Source organism: Pieris napi, chromosome 24, assembly GCF_905475465.1.
Source record: "Pieris napi chromosome 24, ilPieNapi1.2, whole genome shotgun sequence".
NCBI classification, from domain to species: Eukaryota; Metazoa; Arthropoda; class Insecta; order Lepidoptera; family Pieridae; genus Pieris; species Pieris napi.
This window is the reverse complement of record NC_062257.1, coordinates 1,772,974-1,792,904: the sequence shown is the minus strand read 5'-3', so window position 1 is coordinate 1,792,904 and position 19,931 is coordinate 1,772,974. Positions and strand designations below refer to the sequence as shown.

The 19,931-nt window shown below is 35.0% G+C and overlaps 1 protein-coding gene across 1 annotated transcript in view; it reads right to left on the bottom strand.

The window, feature by feature from the left end:
* LOC125061767 (ATP-binding cassette sub-family C member 4-like) overlaps positions 1 to 19,931 on the bottom strand; it is a 77,327-nt gene that overhangs the window by 7,850 nt on the left and 49,546 nt on the right. The window contains exons 14-20 of the mRNA XM_047667364.1: positions 19,406 to 19,650; positions 17,167 to 17,216; positions 16,102 to 16,311; positions 12,407 to 12,637; positions 10,886 to 10,992; positions 9,542 to 9,665; positions 7,489 to 7,662 (exon numbers count right to left, since the gene is read on the bottom strand). Coding sequence (XP_047523320.1) covers positions 7,489 to 7,662; positions 9,542 to 9,665; positions 10,886 to 10,992; positions 12,407 to 12,637; positions 16,102 to 16,311; positions 17,167 to 17,216; positions 19,406 to 19,650 — 1,141 coding nt within the window. The remainder of the gene's footprint in view (positions 1 to 7,488; positions 7,663 to 9,541; positions 9,666 to 10,885; positions 10,993 to 12,406; positions 12,638 to 16,101; positions 16,312 to 17,166; positions 17,217 to 19,405; positions 19,651 to 19,931) is intronic.

Here is a 19,931-nt window from a genome sequence, read left to right as displayed (position 1 = left end):
TGTTATGTTACAAACACAGATAATACAACAAAATACTAATAACAATGATGAAAGATCCAAGTTTAAGAAGAGAATTTTTTTAATTTATTCAAAAACCTTTTTAAGTATTCTTTCGTTTCTTTGACAAATATAATTGCGCTGTTATAAAAAGAGACAAAGCTTGTGTACCCTACCTTATGAAGTCTAATGTTCTATGTAACTGTCTCTTTCTGTCACATTTTGTATTGATATAATAAAAAAAAATGTGAGCCGTCACGAAACATCGACATTATTTTGTAAAAGTAATATGCAGAAAATAACAGATTGTGATAGGAACTAAATATGTCATAATGACAAAATAAAATATTAAGATTTTCCAGATAACGATGATTATTTATTAAATAAACATTTATTTTCATTAAATACAAAAATTTACGAATTTATTTCAAATCGTGACTACTTAATTCGTTTAATCAGTAACTTCGAAATACACACACCGTACACACTACTGCATATAGACTGTTGTATATACACCATCATATAGCGTGACGTCGCCACGCCAGAAATCGGTTTTACGTACGGCTATAGATGTTTCACATCAAAAATAACAGTGCAGTAGTAAAGTGTAACTTTTAATATTGTCTTTGATTTGATGACTACTAAAGTAGCCGCGCCCTGTGCGCGGTCAAGTGTAACCCGTAAAACTTGACAAATACCTAAACCTCATGAATAATTCCAGATATTAGTGAAAACCGCTATAAATTCCGAGCGAGCTCATGAAACAGTCCGACAGCGGCAGAGGACTGGTTTTTATCTATACTAATAATATAAAGAGCAAAGATTTGTTTGTAACGAATTTGCTCAAAAAGTACTGGACCCATTTAAAAAATTCTTTCACCATTTGAATGCTACATTATCACTGATTAATATAGGCTATTTTTATTTCAAGAAAAAAAGAAGGATCCCTACTAATACTACAATAATGTTACCCAAGGTGTAAAAAAATGCCTATAAAAAAATGTTCCACAATATCAAAGAACATATCAATGTCTATGAAAAATTAAAAAAAAAAGTTCACTCGTGCGAAGCCTGGACAGGCCGCTAGTATACTATAAAAGTTAGACAAAAATTAGGTTAATATATGACACACAACTTCGTGGCCATTATCATTATTTTTATTTTTAGTTGTATTACTCATAATTTAATTTAAAAAAAATGTTATCTTTAAAACAATTTAAGGATATGTATAACCTGTACATATTTTTTTAAGAGCAGTGTTGGCCTAGTGGCTTCAGCGTGCGACTCTCATCCCTGAGGTCGTAGGTTCGATCCCCGGCTGTGCACCAATGGACTTTCTATGTCCGCACTGCGCAATTACCATTCGTTTGAACGGTGAAGGAAAATATGGCGAGGAAATCGGCAAAACCCAAGAATGCAACGGCGTGTCAGGCACAGGAGGCTGATCGCATATTAGATTGACAAATGATCATGAAACAGATACAGAAATCTGAGGACCAGACCTAAAAGGTTGCAGCACCACAGATTTTATTTATTTATACTTTTTTTACATTTCTTGTATTTGTGATGTGTCATGTTTCCTTATTAATTAATAAGATTGACCTGTATTGATTTTCTAGATATATTTAAGCATCCATTTAGCCTTCCAAACACGTGTGGGCTCACACAACACAACGCTCTTTATTATTTTATTATAATTATTGATTTTTGCAATCTATTGAAATAAATAAATGTCTATGAAAACGTGGATTGGTGTCGGTTGTTACATTCCCCGTTTAAGATGTTTTCACACAAAATCGCGTCTTAAAAAGCGTATTGTGCAAAGAAAACGTAAATATTATGTTCTAATGTAGAATATATATATTACTAGCAGACTCGGCCAAGCGTTGCTGTGGCTAAGGTTTTTGTTATATTACATAGTAGTAAACGATTCAAAGGAAATGGTAGGATACCACCATGCTTTTTGGTAGTTATGCCACTAAATTGTAGCTTATGTTAAACGTTGGTACTTTCAACACAGCGCCATCTGTTAGAATTGACTATCAAATAATTAACAAGTGAACATTTTAGTTTTTTGAAGTGTTTGAGGCGTTAGGGAAAAATGATGAGAGTAAATTTTTACGATGCGCGCGCACACCATCACAAAAAACCGCCACCCTGAAGTTAGCTACAGTCAACATTTTAGTTTTTTTGAAGTTTTTGGGGCGTTAGGGAAAAATGATGAGAGTAAATTTTTACGATGCGCGCGCACACCGTCACTAAAAACCGACACCCTGAAGTTAGCTATAGTCAACACTTTAGTATTTTTGAAGATTTTGGTGCGTTAGGGAAAAATGATGAGAGTAAATTTTTACGATGCGCGCGCACACCGTCACTAAAAACCGACACCCTGAAGTTAGCTATAGTCAACACTTTAGTATTTTTGAAGATTTTGGTGCGTTAGGGAAAAATGATGAGAGTAAATTTTTACGATGCGCGCGCACACCGTCACTAAAAACCGACACCCTGAAGTTAGGCTATAGTCAACACTTTAGTATTTTTGAAGATTTTGGTGCGTTAGGGAAAAATGATGAGAGTAAATTTTTACGATGCGCGCGCACACCGTCACTAAAAACCGACACACTGAAGTTAGCTATAGTCAACATTTTAGTTTTTTTGAAGTTTTTGAGGCGTTAGGGAAAAATGAAGAGAGTAAATTTTTACGATGCGCGCGCACACCATCACAAAAAACCGCCACGTTAGGGAAAAATGATGAGAGTAATTTTTTTCTATTGTTAGTGTAGTTTTTTTTACAAACGTAGAATAAATTTTTTTGAAAACGTTTTTACTGTTAAGTATAACTTCTTAGGCGTGTACCTAATACTCCAGTCAAATTACGAAATAAATAAACATGAGCGAACACAGTTTGGGGATTTTGAGGATCGATAGGGGGGTGTATTCTGAGCATAAATTCCAATTTGAGGGGTTGTACTGAGGTCAGCTCAAGGTCATTTCGATGGAAACGCGTTTAATTCGATATCTCGAGAATGGTTAGTGTTAGGCGAAAAATTGTAGAGACCTTTTCTTTTCCTAACTAAATTTACTAACTTTTTTATTTGAAACTTTTTTTTATAACATTAATATTTTTCAAGTTATTACTCCCGCAAGGCAGAAATTTTACTTTTTTTTCAATTTTTCGTCGTTTTCTCCCCAACCATTCAATTTAATTAAATTTTACCGATCATCGAAGTGTAGATCTTTTAATTATGAACAATTTTGTTCTCAAACTTTTTTCCGTAATGCCAATACTTTCGGAGTTATAGATTACTTTACCGAGCGAAATCCGCGCCACTGTCGCAATATAAAAAGGTCAATCGATTAAACTATTTAAAAATTTGGTATTTAATATTCATGGGTTAATTTGGGTAAGAAGTAAATTAAAAATTAAAACTGTTTCACACATTTATTGATAGAAAAATAGGTTATAAAATTCGGAATATTAAGCACCCGAGGTCGATGGAAGTGATTCGTGAATATTCGTGGTCCTGACGGTATCGGGGCATACGTCGTCCTCGTCCATTGCGTCAAGATCATCATCGTCGATAACGTTAGCGACATTCGAACAATAGTTCTCTTTGCAATTGGTGCAAATCACTGAGCAAAAGAGGCCGGCCTTTCTGCATCCGCACGCTTAGCCGCACGTAAATTATCCGGAGCTGGTTTCAATGACATCGCTATCGGCTAATAATTACTGATTAATTATCATTATTAATCATATATTATGATTAATAATTTACTGAGATCGATTGCGTGCAAATGCAAAACCAAATGCGGCAAAACGTGCGGATGCAGAAAGGCCGGCCTCTTTTGCTCAGTGATTTGCACCAATTGGAAAGAGAACTATTGTTCGAATGTCGCTAACGTTATCGACGATGATGATCTTGACGCAATGGACGAGGACGACGTATGCCCCGATACCGTCAGGACCACGAATATTCACGAATCACTTCCATCGACCTCGGGTGCTTAATATTCCGAATTTTATAACCTATTTTTCTATCAATAAATGTGTGAAACAGTTTTAATTTTTAATTTACTTCTTACCCAAATTAACCCATTAATATTAAATACCAAATTTTTAAATAGTTTAATCGATTGACCTTTTTATATTGCGACAGTGGCGCGGATTTCGCTCGGTAAAGTAATCTATAACTCCGAAAGTATTGGCATTACGGAAAAAAGTTTGAGAACAAAATTGTTCATAATTAAAAGATCTACACTTCGATGATCGGTAAAATTTAATTAAATTGAATGGTTGGGGAGAAAACGACGAAAAATTGAAAAAAAAGTAAAATTTCTGCCTTGCGGGAGTAATAACTTGAAAAATATTAATGTTATAAAAAAAAGTTTCAAATAAAAAAGTTAGTAAATTTAGTTAGGAAAAGAAAAGGTCTCTACAATTTTTCGCCTAACACTAACCATTCTCGAGATATCGAATTAAACGCGTTTCCATCGAAATGACCTTGAGCTGACCTCAGTACAACCCCTCAAATTGGAATTTATGCTCAGAATACACCCCCCTATCGATCCTCAAAATCCCCAAACTGTGTTCGCTCATGTTTATTTAACCCGTTTTTAGCCATAATTTGACTGGACTATAAGTACACACACGTTTTTTATTATAAAATTTGTTTATGTTTTTTATATGTCTATCTATCTATAATATGTATGTATCCGTTGCCTAGTACCCATAACACAAGCTTCACCAGCTTAGCATGGGACTAGGTCAATTGGGGTGAATGGTCCAAAAGCAGCGTGGGTGTCAACCCATGAACCCAAAATCTCTTTGATTTTCTCTTTTTACTTTTTTACACATATTAGCCACACATTGTCTATGCTTGAAAACGACATGCATTTCCGAGACTTTCTATACAAATTGATACGTTTATGTACTATTATTTTTGAGAGATTTGCTTACTTTTACTGACAAGAGGAAGGGGCGGATAAATTGCAGTAAATCTGCTTGTAATACTTGAACGGCAATTACATGTTTGCTTTTTATTCCGTTAGTTAAATTCATCCTGCAATTCTAATTGATATTTATGTAAGTTGATCACGTTGAGCGTTAATTAATTTAACTGAACTTACTGTTAATTAAAAGTTATCTCCGTAGTAGAATCAAATAAAAGTTCGCAATTTTTCCTAGAAATACTTCAATAGCAAATCAGTCACTTCTCAGGATCCCAGATTTCTGTCTGTTTCATGATCATTTGTCAATCTAATAGGCAAGTTTTTTTTATGGCTCTGGCACGGTTTGTGCATTAGCCAGCGTCAAGTATGAGATTTTTATCATTCGTGCTTTTTGCCTTAGAAATTCGATCATGTCCTCCATGTACGGTTTAGGCACTCGCCCGGTACCGCACAACCCTCCCAAAGGCCGAGAACAAATTTAAATTAAATTAAAACTTGCCCTCGAACCGGGAATCGAACCCGGTACCCCTCACCTAGCTGCCACTTAATAAGACCGCTAGGCTATGAGGCCCCCAATAGGCAAGTAGGTGATCAGCCTGCTGTACTTAACCCGCCGTTGACTTTTAGTGTACTTTCATATTTTAACACATTAGGAGATTAAATATGACATTCTCTTTCTTCTTGTCTCTTTTTTAGTAGATCTACCAATTTTGAAAATTCTTTTACCAATAGAAAACCATGTTATTTGCGAGTGTAATACGTAGAGCTAAAAAGTTCATAGCCTGACACATAGATGGCGCCACTAGTAAACAGCAGCTGGTAGTGCGCGGCAAAAACTGCCTTAAAAACGCTTAGCACTAAACGTTGTAGAACTCGAAGAAATATTGAATAATCCATTGAAATTCTATCAAAAAAAAAGGGTGCGTGTACTTATGTACGCGCGTAAGAAGTTATACTTCTTTGGCATTATTAAAAATAGTTTGGCTTTGTTCCACCTCCAGTTTTTGATGTTTCACGGCGATAAGATGACAACTCTTTTTTTGTATTCTATTTAGTGCACTTACACTGATTCATCAATTGTTTTTTGTCTCTTGTCCTTATATTTGCTAGATTAAATCTGAAAAATTACATGTTTTGATTAAACAATGTGGTCATTTTTTTAATCAAAACATTACTCGATAATAATAATACATACGGATAGTTAACCTCAATTGTATTGAAGCACTTAGGAAGGTTGATGAGCACAGTTTTTTCACAAATATTAATTAGTATTGGTTTAAATATTCAATTTAAATCACTTCTGATTGTAATTCAAAAATACATTGCTAAATTTCTTTGAAAAAATAAATAAAACTCCTTTATTTTTTTAAAAGGTAAATGACAAATGTCATTATGGTCATTCAAAATTTTTGGCATACGAACTTCACGCATATTCTATTTCTTTTTACTTGTAGATTGTCTTATTCCTATCTCGCTCGCGCACGCTATAATCAAACTCCTAATTTTGTGTCACAGGTGCGCGCGCATTGTAAAATTTCACTCTCATAAATTTTTCATAACGCGCCTAAAGAAGTATAACTTCAAAAATTCTATGTTAGCCTAGGAACTTTTCAGCCCACCTGTTACAATACGAAAAATGGAAAGCCTTTTCATGGTCGTCGGATTTGCAAAGAAGGAAAACGTTTTCAAAGGCTGCTTTTGTAGAGAGAAAATGGAGCTTGATAATGTCTACAAAACGACAGCATATCCAATACTCCATCAATACTACACTGAACAAAATATTTGGCGATTTTCACCAATATCTAGATTTTTTTTTTGACAATTCACCCCAATTGACCTAGTCCCATGCTAAGCTGGCGAAGCTTGTGTTATGGGTACTAGGCATATAAATACATATATAAACACCCAAGACCCATGGATTCGCAGTCAGGAGTACTAACCACTAGACCAATGAGCCGTCTAAGTCTTAATTATGAAGTTTAGGTATTTGTCAAGGTTTACGGGTTACGGTTGACCGCGCCCTGTTTTAATTAATAGCCTTTAGTAGTTATCAAATCAAAGACAATATTAAAAGTTATCTACTGCACTGTTATTTCTCTTTTATTATATCACATTGACAGAAAGAGACAGTTACTTAGAACGTTAGACTTCATAAATAAGAGGGTAGATATAAAAAAACTGTGTCTTTTCATCAGAGTGCAAACATAATTTTAGGTTTTATGATGGTTCATCATCGAACGTATATTATATATATATATATATATATATATGTAATACGAAAATCCCTCCGTATCACCTCGACGTCCGCCGTTCCACAACTGAGCGTTTTTTAAGGCACTTTCAGCACCACTATGCGGAACCAGCTGCGTTATATTAAGTATTTCACAACCAATTCGCCTTGGTGCCCTTAAAGATAAGAGCATTCCTATATCAAATAGGCTAGCAACGCACTAGCGAGCCTGGCCTTGAATGTCCATGGGCTTAACTTAACATCAGCTTAGCCCCATTTTCCTCCCTGTTCTATAAAATAAAGATACTCACGTCCTTGGAAGAGATTTGGTTCTGTATCAATTTTGGTATATTCCAAGACTCGTTCGACGCTGGTGAGTTGGGCTAAGAACTCCACCAACATACGAGCTCCATGCTGCAACATAGCCGTCAGCATGTTACTCTGGGTGACGGCCAGACCCACGCTGCCTACTGCTATTATACCACCTAGAAAGAAGATAAGAGAATGAAGAGGATTCTTGGCAAGTCTCTATCGTCTATATCATGTCAATGGACAGACCCCCTTCTCAAAGTGATAATTCTCTAATTTCGATTGGGAATTTTGTATAATTATACCACCTAGAAAGAAGATAAGAGAATGAAGAGGATTCTTGGCAAGTCTCTATCGTCTATATCATGTCAATGGACAGACCCCCTTCTCAAAGTGATAATTCTCTAATTTCGATTGGGAATTTTGTATAATTATACCACCTAGAAAGAAGATAAGAGAATGAAGAGGATTCTTGGCAAGTCTCTATCGTCTATATCATGTCAATGGACAGACCCCCTTCTCAAAGTGATAATTCTCTAATTTCGATTGGGAATTTTGTATAATTATACCACCTAGAAAGAAGATAAGAGAATGAAGAGGATTCTTGGCAAGTCTCTATCGTCTATATCATGTCAATGGACAGACCCCCTTCTCAAAGTGATAATTCTCTAATTTCGATTGGGAATTTTGTATAATTATACCACCTAGAAAGAAGATAAGAGAATGAAGAGGATTCTTGGCAAGTCTCTATCGTCTATATCATGTCAATGGACAGACCCCCTTCTCAAAGTGATAATTCTCTAATTTCGATTGGGAATTTTGTATAATTATACCACCTAGAAAGAAGATAAGAGAATGAAGAGGATTCTTGGCAAGTCTCTATCGTCTATATCATGTCAATGGACAGACCCCCTTCTCAAAGTGATAATTCTCTAATTTCGATTGGGAATTTTGTATAATTATACCACCTAGAAAGAAGATAAGAGAATGAAGAGGATTCTTGGCAAGTCTCTATCGTCTATATCATGTCAATGGACAGACCCCCTTCTCAAAGTGATAATTCTCTAATTTCGATTGGGAATTTTGTATAATTATACCACCTAGAAAGAAGATAAGAGAATGAAGAGGATTCTTGGCAAGTCTCTATCGTCTATATCATGTCAATGGACAGACCCCCTTCTCAAAGTGATAATTCACTAATTTCGATTGGGAATTTTGTATAAACGAATACAAGTTTTTGTATTTGTTTGTACACTGGCTGAGTTCACAAGAGTTGCTTCCTATATTATTAGTTATAAGATTTAGGTATATAAATATATTTTTTTAATGTTTTTTATCTAGGTTAATTGGTGTGGATATAAATATTGTGTCGTTCTATCGAATTAGTTTATTATATACAGCCCTGCGATTTTGTAACTCACTTTTAGAACTCACACAGCGGTTTTTGCATCGGCGGTCGCTCTCAAATCAGTCGGGAAGCAGTCATTTTTTGATTTGGCATTCTGATAAACAATAAACTACAAGCTCCCACCTTTTCAGAATGCCAAATCAAAAAATGACTGCTTCCCGACTGATTTGAGAGCGACCGCCGATGCGAAAACCGCTGTGTGAGTTCGAAAAGTGAGTTACAGAATCGCAGGGCAGGTAAAAAAAAACATATAAGGAGTGATTCTTCTGGAGCCTGGTTGGTCGAAAACTCAAATTAGTTCTATCTCGCGTATTTAACTGGTGAAAGTCACTCCTTATTTGTTTTAAAATCGTTTATATTTTTTTGTACATACAACACGGCTTCAAGAATATATTGACCAGATAGTGTCATAATATTTAATTCCTTTAACTTATTCCGTAGCTATACCACGAACAGCCTCCGAAAGATAAATTGTGAAAAGATTTCGAAATATCTGAATTAGGGGTCAAGAAATGAGCATAGCATTTCCTCATAGGCTGGCAACACACCCTGGTGTCCATGGACAGTTAGCACTTTATTTGTGACCTACATGCTGTTTTACCTTTCCTATAAAATAATCGTACTACTGTTTAAAAAAAAATTCTTACCGAAATCAAGGTACAAGAAGACAAATATGATGACTGTCAGGTATATCTGACACATCGTGTCCAAGTAGAAGCCAAATGTGCAGCCTCCACCCAAGTAGCAGTTCCATGCTGATGTGTGAACGTCCTATAATGATATTCATTCCAATCAAGTTTTCCTCTAGTCGCGAGGCCATTGCTTTTGAATGCGAATGCGTTGTCGAACTTTTGAATTGCGTGTGAATTAGATTATTAGAAAGTAAATCTTTATTGAAAGACTGGTCGTGCAGGGAGTAGACTAAAAATGTCTTTCGTCTTTTGAGGCCATAGAAAGACCACTAGGCTAATGTTTTTCAAGCGAGGGGAGCCTTGAGGGGGTCGAGTTTGTATTAAAAGGGGTCGCAGTCTGTTGAAAAATAATAAATACAAACTACCTATAGGTACATATGATTCGTTAATAACAGCGCGCTATCTACATATAATATTATAAGAATTTACAGTGACGGCCGACGGGGTCGCAAGACTGCTTTACTTAACTTTTTGGCTTTCCGTGGCGTCAAAAATGGAATGGAACAATTCATAATCTTGTCAATAACGATTCAATCGTTATTCGACTTAGGGTCCTTCAAGAAAAAAGGCTGGCAACGTACTTGCGAGCCTTCTGGCAGTGTGAGTGTCTATGGGCGGCAACACTTAACACTCGTGAGGAAACCGGCTTGTCCAAGACCGAAACAGTCGACGTGTGTCAGGCACAGGAGGCTGATCACCTACTTGCCTTTTAGAAGAAATGATCATGAAACAGATACAGAATTCTGTTAGTGCTACTGATTATTATTATTGTTTGTTATTCCTATAAGTGCTTGTCACATAAAATCTTATATTTTTTTTGTACCAATGTACCAGTGTGCCGAGCGTTGACAAGCTTTTATATATATATATATTTATTTTAAAGACAATTCACACCAATTGACCTAGTCCCATGCTAAGCTGGTGAAGCTTGTGTTATGGGTACTAGGCAACGGATATACATACATATTATAGATAGATAGACATATAAATACATATTTAAACACCCAAGACCTAAGCACAACACCAAATGCTCATCACATTGACGTTCGTCTCAGCCGGGGTTCGAACCCGGGACCCATCGTCCCCCGTCAGGGGTACTAACCATTAGACCAATGAGTCGTCGTATATAAATGTATATTGTCTCTGAAACTTAAAGTTATAAGTCCGTTATATTCCAGCTTATTTCAGGATTCAATCAAATTGGCAGAGTAGCGTTGGAGGTTTTTTTGAAGTGGAGATCTCAAATAAATTATATCGCTTAATATGTTTGCTTATGTCATGTCCTCTAAAGGACTTTACCTGATGTCGGTCAAAGTCATCAATCAGTCGGCTCTGTGCACCAGCAGATCGGATAGTTGCAATTCCATTGAGGGATGATGTCACCATCGAAAAGACGGGGCTTTTTGCTAAAAATTTCAATGATTTGTTAATATAATATGGACTGGATTGTCCACTGCTGATAGAGGATAAATGTTTCTTTATTTATTGTTTTATTCCTTGGAGATTACAGTAGGGGGGAGTTGCCAACTCTTCTGTACTACAAGTACAAGGACAGTTTGTAAGAGACAGAAGAGTTTTTAATAAGTTCATGAATGAATATTTTGAATTAATTTTCAGACTAATGAAGTATGTCGCGACTGCAAAATTATCTGATAAATTATTTTTTTGTTTTAGGAGAATTTCCAGATTTCCATTCATCAGGAATAGAGCAGTGTTGCTCTAGTGTCTTCAGCGTGTGACTCATCCCTGAGGGCGCAGGTTCAATCCCCGGCTGTGCACCAATATACTTTCTTTCTATGTGTGCATTTAAAATGCGCTCGAACGGTGAATGAAAACATCGTGAGGAAACCGGTTTGTATTAGACTCAAAAAGTCGCCAGCGTGTGGACACAGGAGGCTGATCACCTACTATTAGATTGACAAGTTATCATAAAACAGATACAGAAATCTAAGGCCCAGATCAAAAAAGGTTGCAGCGCTACTGATTTATTTTATTTTGAAGTGAAACTTTAGAATCGTTGTGATTTCAAACCGGATGCAACGGAAAAAGCGACAGTAAAAAGAGACAGACGCATAAATTCGTAGGATTTAGCATGGGAGAGAATGAGATGGGAAGAATTGTGCAGTGTATAAACTTTAAATTGGCGTGTATTTGATCATTTTCTGAATTAAAAAAACAAAGATGTGCAAAAAATTAAATAAGTAATAATCATCGAATTTCAAACTTCCATTATTTTAGTTTTTATCAAATTAAAGATTGATATTCATATTAAACTTATAAATGAAAATTTAACATAGTCCTACATTTAGTTAGTGAAAAAAGTATAATTTACATATTATTCATTATAAAAACTTTGTTTTTGATGGTTTCACTTCTACCACGTGTGAATTGTACACATGAGTTTTTTTTAAATCAATTATTATGAAATTTTAAGACTCTTGAATACTTCATATTTATTATTTGATAATAATTATAAAGATTAGTGTTATATATAAAATAATAGTATTTGGATTGCCTAGTAAAACCCCACTGTCAGCAAAAAGTAAAATAATAATAATTTTTTTGCAACACTATGTTCAAGAGGGACTGGTGACTTGTAATAACAGGTTTTCCCAACCTTTTTCAAGCACCAGTCTCTCAGTATAATACATAGCTTTAAGCTTATTGTCAAGTTTATTATTATTATTATTAATTAAATTAAATTAAGTTAAAGTTAATTAAAGTAAGTTTAAGTTAAAGTAAGTTTATCATAAAGCAATGTATGTATAAGACAAATAAATTCTCATTCTCATTCTCATAATCAAAATTCATTTAACTCACTTGTTCCCTCCAATCTCTTTACACCTTGAGCCGTTCGAAGATAAACTTTGACAAATAGTACGAAAAGAATCATCAGCAAAGCCGAAGGTATCAGTGTCCAATACAGCGCGATGGCATTCAGTACCAAAATAGCAATCAATGTACTATATATTTGTAAAACATCCAGCAATGTCCGCGGTAATATCTCGTCCAACGCCCCCATGTCTTTCGTAAATCGGTTGAGGATACGACCTGCAAGAAAGTTTTCGTTTATATGAGCTGTTTATTTTTATTTATACTTTACTAGCTGGCCTGGCGAACATCGTACCGCCTAACAGTCGATTCTTTATTTTTTTTTAATACTTATTCTGCTATTCGGGACACCGGTCTAGCTAGTAAGATAAAAAAAAAGAAAGTTGATAAGACAACAAATACATTATGTCAAAAAATTAAAATTTACCTTCCCGGAACCCCTCCACTAACACTTGAACTTTATGATATGGTATTAAAGTTCAAATTGACTTTTAAGTATTATTACGAATATTTTGTATGGGAATATAGAAAAGTGTTGTTTTTAGACTTTTTCACTCAATTTTTTTTAATTTTTCTCTGCGTAAGAAACTCGTACTTCAAGGAATATTATTAAAAAAAAATCTGACAAATCGGTCAGCCGTTTTCATGTTATGTCGTGACAACGGAAAACGGGTTTCATTTTTATATATATAGATTACCTTAATCAAAAACATACACATAACAAAAATAAAAAAAAACAGGTTACAAAAGTTATAAGGCAACGGGCGGCCTTATCGCTAACAAGCGATTTCTTCCAGGCAACCCTAAAGTGGAACAATTAAAAAGAATCTACAGAGGGTAGAGTACAAGTAATGCAAAAATTATTAACAAAAAAGAACTCAAAATAACACGTTACTATAACTAAAATAAAATAAAGTAAAATCTAAAGATAAAATAACAATAATAAGAAATAAAAATATGTAGAAACATAAATAAAATACAATCAAAAGGTTAACAGAGTCACAATAATTAATAAATATCATCAGAGCTAATTACGAGGCAGATAGAAAATTATCAAAAAGGAGCTGTTTCCTCATCAATCACAAATAGTCCGTAAATCGTACGGTGAAGGAACAGCCTTACTTAGCTCCAGGTGGCTGAGACCCAAAATGGCTGGGCCAAACAAGGAACCCCCCCACTCTCTATCCTGTCCTACTTCCCGCCAGTTACTGGCTTAAACTTACACATCTTAGATCCAAAATATAAGAATGGCTGATCATCATTGGCGCGCCGATAAGAGAGAAAAACGAGCAAGAACTTGAGACACTAGGTCTGCTGTCAGATAATATAAGTATGACCTGTAGAACGCTCACAAGAAGGTGGAAATGAATAGGCAATTTGACAGTGTGAAAGATAAATTTAAAAGCGAAAAGTAAGGTAGGTATCTATAATTAAAAATAATGATTTTTTACGTAAGTCACGTGACACAAACCGTTAACAAATAAGTCGAATCGAGAATTACATAGCATGCTTGTTAATGTGTGCCTGTCTAATTGCAATACTATATTGGAGTTTAAAATAATATACGTATGTTCTGTTATTATATATGTATATTATTGTATGTACCATGTAGCCTCAATAACCGTAGCGCTTTTATTACGTGGAATCGCGTGGAACAAGTCAATATTGAAGTTGGCATCGCAGAGAGCATACAAGGAGTTGTAAACTAAAACTCATACACGTATAAAAATACTTAAGTTTTGTTTAATTAATGAAAAACAGACGCAAAATTTCTTACGAGAATTTAACCGAGGGTAGTTACATTAAACTATTTATCAAACTACCTTCATTGTGTGATTTCCACTGTAACAAAAATAATATACTTAGATAACTAGCAGCGATTTTTTTTATATGTATATTATTTCTAGGAAACATTTTTTTAGTTCAATAAAAATAACTATCAATAATAAAAAATAGGGGTTGTATGTATTTTTGTATGTTGTATCATAAAAAAATAAAAACAAAAAATGTTGTCTAAAAAAATTAAAATTTAGGGGGATGAAAAATAGATGTTGTCCGATTCGCAGACCTAACCGATATGCACACAAAATTTCACGAAAATCGGTTGAACCATTTCGGAGGAGTTTAATTATAAACACCCTGACACGAGAGTTTTATATATTAGATTATAGGCTTAATTCCAGCCTATATAATTAGTAGTTTGAAACTAGTGTCTGGCTATGTGAATAAATTATGAACTAATACATATTAATCTAGCCCGCCATCCGCATTGCGCAAACTAAACATTCAAAGCAAGCTTTTTTATCATTATCTTATTTGCGTAACAAAATTAAGTAATTTACTTGCCAAAACCAATAAAAATTGAGAAAAGGTTTCCCTATTATACCTTGCACAAAGACTTATGACGTGTGATGTCTCTATTGGGAACTACTCCCAAACGAATGGACCGATCATGATGCAATATGCTATTTTATAAGAGTACCGAGAGTTTTTTACGCCGGCTTTTTCTCTCGGCCTACACCCTCTGACTTCTTTGCCCATGAGTAGGGATGCCTACCGATTCAAATTTAATGACGTGGAATAAGTGATACCTGTATCTGATATTGCATAATAAACATATTTTATTTTTTATTTATTTTTATTTTATTTAAGAAGATGGTGAAGGTTCTCAGCTGTTGTAAATACAACATCTTCTTAACGCTTAAACATAGATATGTTCAAGCTGCTTTTTGAAGTATATGTTTGGCCAGGTTTGACAGTTGGTGCTGGTGATTGATTAAATGTATACCTACAAATGATGCGCATGGATCAAATGAGTTCAAAGGCACAATTCCTCACAATTTCTAGGTCTTTGTAGTTAGTTTAATTTGAGACCATTATAAAAATTCTAAAAACTTCTGTTTTTTTTTAACTTTTAGTATCAAATTAAAATAGCATTAAAAGGCCGGCAATGCACTCACGAGTACTCGGGCATTATGAGTGTCCGGCGTCCGGTATCCTGTATGATAAAAACCTTTTTTATTGATTTTATATGGGTTGCCTGGTGACTGTGTAAGTTAGCCCATATGTACTTTTTTGCCAAATTCAAAAAGAGGAGTTTCTCAAAAACTATGTGTAATTTATGAGTGAAACTTCTTAGGCGCATGAGAGTAATTTTTTTACGGATGAAACACAATAATAATATTAGCGTCTCAAAGATGTGCAGCGTTTTTATGGAAGAAAAGGGAGAGAGCTATTGAGACCGATTGACAGAGAGTGAGAAGGGCGAGTTACTTTATTGAAATTCTATTTTTAAAATCAAAATTTGGTAAAGAGGAATTTATGAAATATTAGTATTTTATTCTATTTTATGCTAAATATTTTTTGAAATCTCTAATTACGAATTGTAAATTTAAAATGCCACGTGTTTTTAATATTGAAGAAATAAATTTAAAAAATTAAATTTATAATTTGTATTAATTTTCGCCACTTAATATTTTAATGACAATTAAATTAATTAAATTTCTTACACATCATCCTTTTTCCCTCCCTCTAAGTCTCGGAAATCTAAAGTTTTAGATTTGTATAAATTTGATCAAAACTTATAAATTAGTTTGCCAAAGAAGTTTCTGACATGTGTCCTTTGTACGCACGCACTTTTTTCTCTACTCGATGTGCTGTAAAAAATAAAAACCAATTCTTACCCGAAGAACTTGTATCGAAGAATCTCATGACGCCCTTAATCATGGTGGAGAACATGAAATCATGGAGCCGTTGAGAGGCTTTTGCGCAGAGCGAGGCGAAAGGCCAGACTCGGAAGTTGGTCAAGAAGATGCACGCTAATACTATACATCCGTGGATGAGGAGGTACTGGCCCGTTGTAAATGGACCCACTTGGACATTTAGACCTGGATCTGGAATGCAAGAGGTGTTATAAAATCTGTAAAACCTCAAATCGATAGGACTGTACTGTTAAAATGATATATCATCCAAAAAACTTTCAAGCCAAAAGCGGTTTACGGTTTTTTTTTATGGCTCTGGCACGGTTTGTGCATTAGCCAGCGTCAAGTATAAGATTTTTATAATTCGAGCTTTTTGCTTTAGAAATTCGACCATGTCGTCCATGTACGGTTTAGGCACTCGCCCGGTACCGCACAACCCTCCCAAAGGCCGAGAACAAATTTAAATTAAATTAAAACTTGCCCTCGAACCGGGAATCGAACCCGGTACCCCTCACCTAGCTGCCACTTAATAAGACCGCTAGGCTATGAGGCCCCTAACAAAAGAATGCTTTAAAACTATTAAAGTACAATGTGTCCCGACCAAGGAGGTTTCAATTCAATTTAAGTACACATAATCTGTGGTGAGCGCGCTGGTTCCGCGCCAATAGACCAATAACAGACTTTTTCCATTTTGGCGCTATTTAGTACATACGAATTTGAGTAATATTTTGTTGGATAAAACTTTAGTAGCAAAAATGTCAAGCAACACCAACGATACCGATGAAAAGTTAACTCGACGAATAGTATTTTGATAGAAAAATCAAGAAAAGCGTACGACAAATGTTACCAAGACTTTATTACTTGGAAACCTATAGCCATGAGATTAAATAAAGTAGTGTATGCAACTGCATATAATTAGGTATTAAAACATGAGTGTAATCTTATCAAAAAACTACACTCATGTTTTAATACCCTCTATTATATGACAGTTGTATAAACTACTATTACAAGACAAAATTGTTTTGACAAAAATAATTTAATAATTACCTAATTCATTCCCTTGCATCTCTTCCTCGTATGCTGCCATTTGATTGGACCTGAAATCATCGATCCTTTAACAATTTGTATGAACCAAAATAAAGAAGATTCTATACTCTTGAAATTGAGTTTAACGCTATGAACACAATAAGAGAATGAGTACCAGCTAAAACAAGCTAAAATAAGCTTCCTGAACTTTAGATTTAAGACGACGAATAATTTAGGATTCAGGTGACTTTGAATAAAGTAATAACCGCCGCCCATGGATATTTGCAACGCCAAGGGTGTGTTGCCGACCTTTCAGGGTACGCTCTTTTCTTGAAAGCCTATTCGTAACGGTTTAGAAATACCTCTACTGGCAGTTGATTCTACAAAGAGGTGGTGCGCGGCGGAAAGTGCCTTAAAAACGATGTGTTGTGGAACTACATACGTCAAGATGGAAAGGATGCTATTATACCCAAATATTCGGCAACTTGACGACTCATTGGTCTAGTGGTTAGTACCCCTGACTGCGAATCCATGGGTCCCGGGTTCGATCCCCGGCTGAGACAAGACATGTGATGAGCATTTGGTGTTGTGCTTTTTTATATGTCTATCTATCTATCTATAATATGTATGTATATCCGTTGGCTAGTACCCATAACACAAGCTTCACCAGCTTAGCATGGGACTAGGTCAATTGGTGTGAATTGTCAATAAAAAAAAATAAAAAAAAGAACAATAAAAAAAAAAACTCCAATAATGTGCAAGTTAATATGCAGGTTTGGGATGTCTTTGATTCCTTGGAGGATGGGGCGGGTATGGGATGCTACTTGTGTAAAGCAAAAAAGTTAGAGCAGCCGCAGAGCAGACGAAAAATAATAAAAGGCTTAAATATAAGAGTCTTTACTCCAAATTTGATGTTGTTCCCTTTGAAATAGAGACTCTTTTTTGTTTAATTAATATTTTTAAAAAAATTTTTTTTAATAATTTGCATGTAGTAAATTTTTTTATTTTTTTTCAATCAATATTTTTAATCAGGGTAGTATTATATATGTATCACTATAACTTTCTTTTTTACTAAAGAAGTATATATACTTTAGTGTCACATAAAAAATATAGACATAAATAATTAATTGATTAAAAACAACCTAACGTTTGCATATTCTATGGGCTTCATACTTTCGATTGGTATAGAATTTATCTAATAATCATGCCGGTGAAATGTTTAAAATTTTTTTTTTAATATTAATTAAAATACTCTGGACTGAAATTTGCTAGGCAACCCATATGGATTATATTTATTGACATATTAAATGAAATATAAAATACGTTTCATTAAATAAGCATCTCGGTGAAGGTCGTTGTATATCGGGATCTTAGACCATCTTGGGCCGTGTGGTTCAAGTGCACAGCCAATTAAAGATTTCAGTTGACGCCTGGTAGGTAGTACCAATGACCCCAAGGCTGGTGCTATCGCAAAACGAATAAATATCGCAATACAGCGAGGAAATGCCATTCAAGGCACACTGCCTTAAATTATTGATATCTATATATATAAAAATGAAACCCGTTTTCCGTTGTCACGACATAACATGAAAACGGCTTGACCGATTTGTCTGATTCTTTTTTTATAATATTCTTGCTGTGCTGGTGCTTACGGAGAGAAAAATTTAAAAAAAAATGAGAGAAAAAGTCTAAAAACAACACTTTTCTATATTCCCATACAAAATATTCGTAATAATATTTAAAGGCAATTTGAACTTTAATACCATACCATAAAGTTCAAGTGTTAGTGGAGGGGTTCCGGGAAGGGAAATTTTTATTTTTTGACATTAATGTATTTGTTGTCTTATCAATTTTCTATTTTTTATCTTACTAGCTAGACCGGTGTCCCGAATAGCAGAATAAGTATTCAAAAAAAATAAAGAATCGACTGTTAGGCGGTACGATGTTCGCCAGGCCAGCTAGTTAGTATATAGATTTTTATGTACTATGTAAGTAACACGGGTGTTACATCCTTGAGGCCTGGGCCTCAGATTTCTGTGTTAGTTTTTTTCTGATAGGCAAGTCAGCCTTCTATGCCCAACGTACCTTCGACTTTTTGGGTATATAGCCAGTTTCCTCACGATCTTTTCTTTCACATATTGTACATAATCTAATTGGCATTACCTTACCTATATATTAACGTTCATAAGTGTACATAGTACATAAAGATAGGTGTAAAATGTTCCGTGTTTTCTTTGTGTATAAATTTTGAAATAAATACCAAAAACTAATCCAATAATCTGCCGCCGCTGCTGACGCTGCTGCGGTGAGAATGATGCCCATTGTGAATAGGATGAAGCATATGTTTCCGCCAGATCTGAAGTAGGACCTGATGACCTCCCATCGCAGGTTCCCGGACTGTTTCTCTTCGGCTGCCATCTTCTGCGTTTCGAACTCTTCCAAGTCCTCGCTCTCCGTTGCCGATATTGCTCTTAATAACTGCGGAGTCTCTTTCTCATCGCCTTTCTGTATAAGAGACATATAAGATAGAACCCGTTTTTTGTGTTAAATTAAACCCAATCCACGGAGAGTATAAAATCGTGGGTGAGGAGAAAACTTGTTGGAAACGCGTATTTCAAGTGTAAAATATATGGACGGCTCTTTGGTCTAGTGGTTAGTACCCCTGACTGCGAGTCCATGCCATGGATGGATGGATGGATGCCGGGTTCGATCCCCGGCTGAGACAAACATCGATGTGATGAGCATTTGGTGTTGTGCTTAGGTCTTGGGTGTTTAAATATGTATTT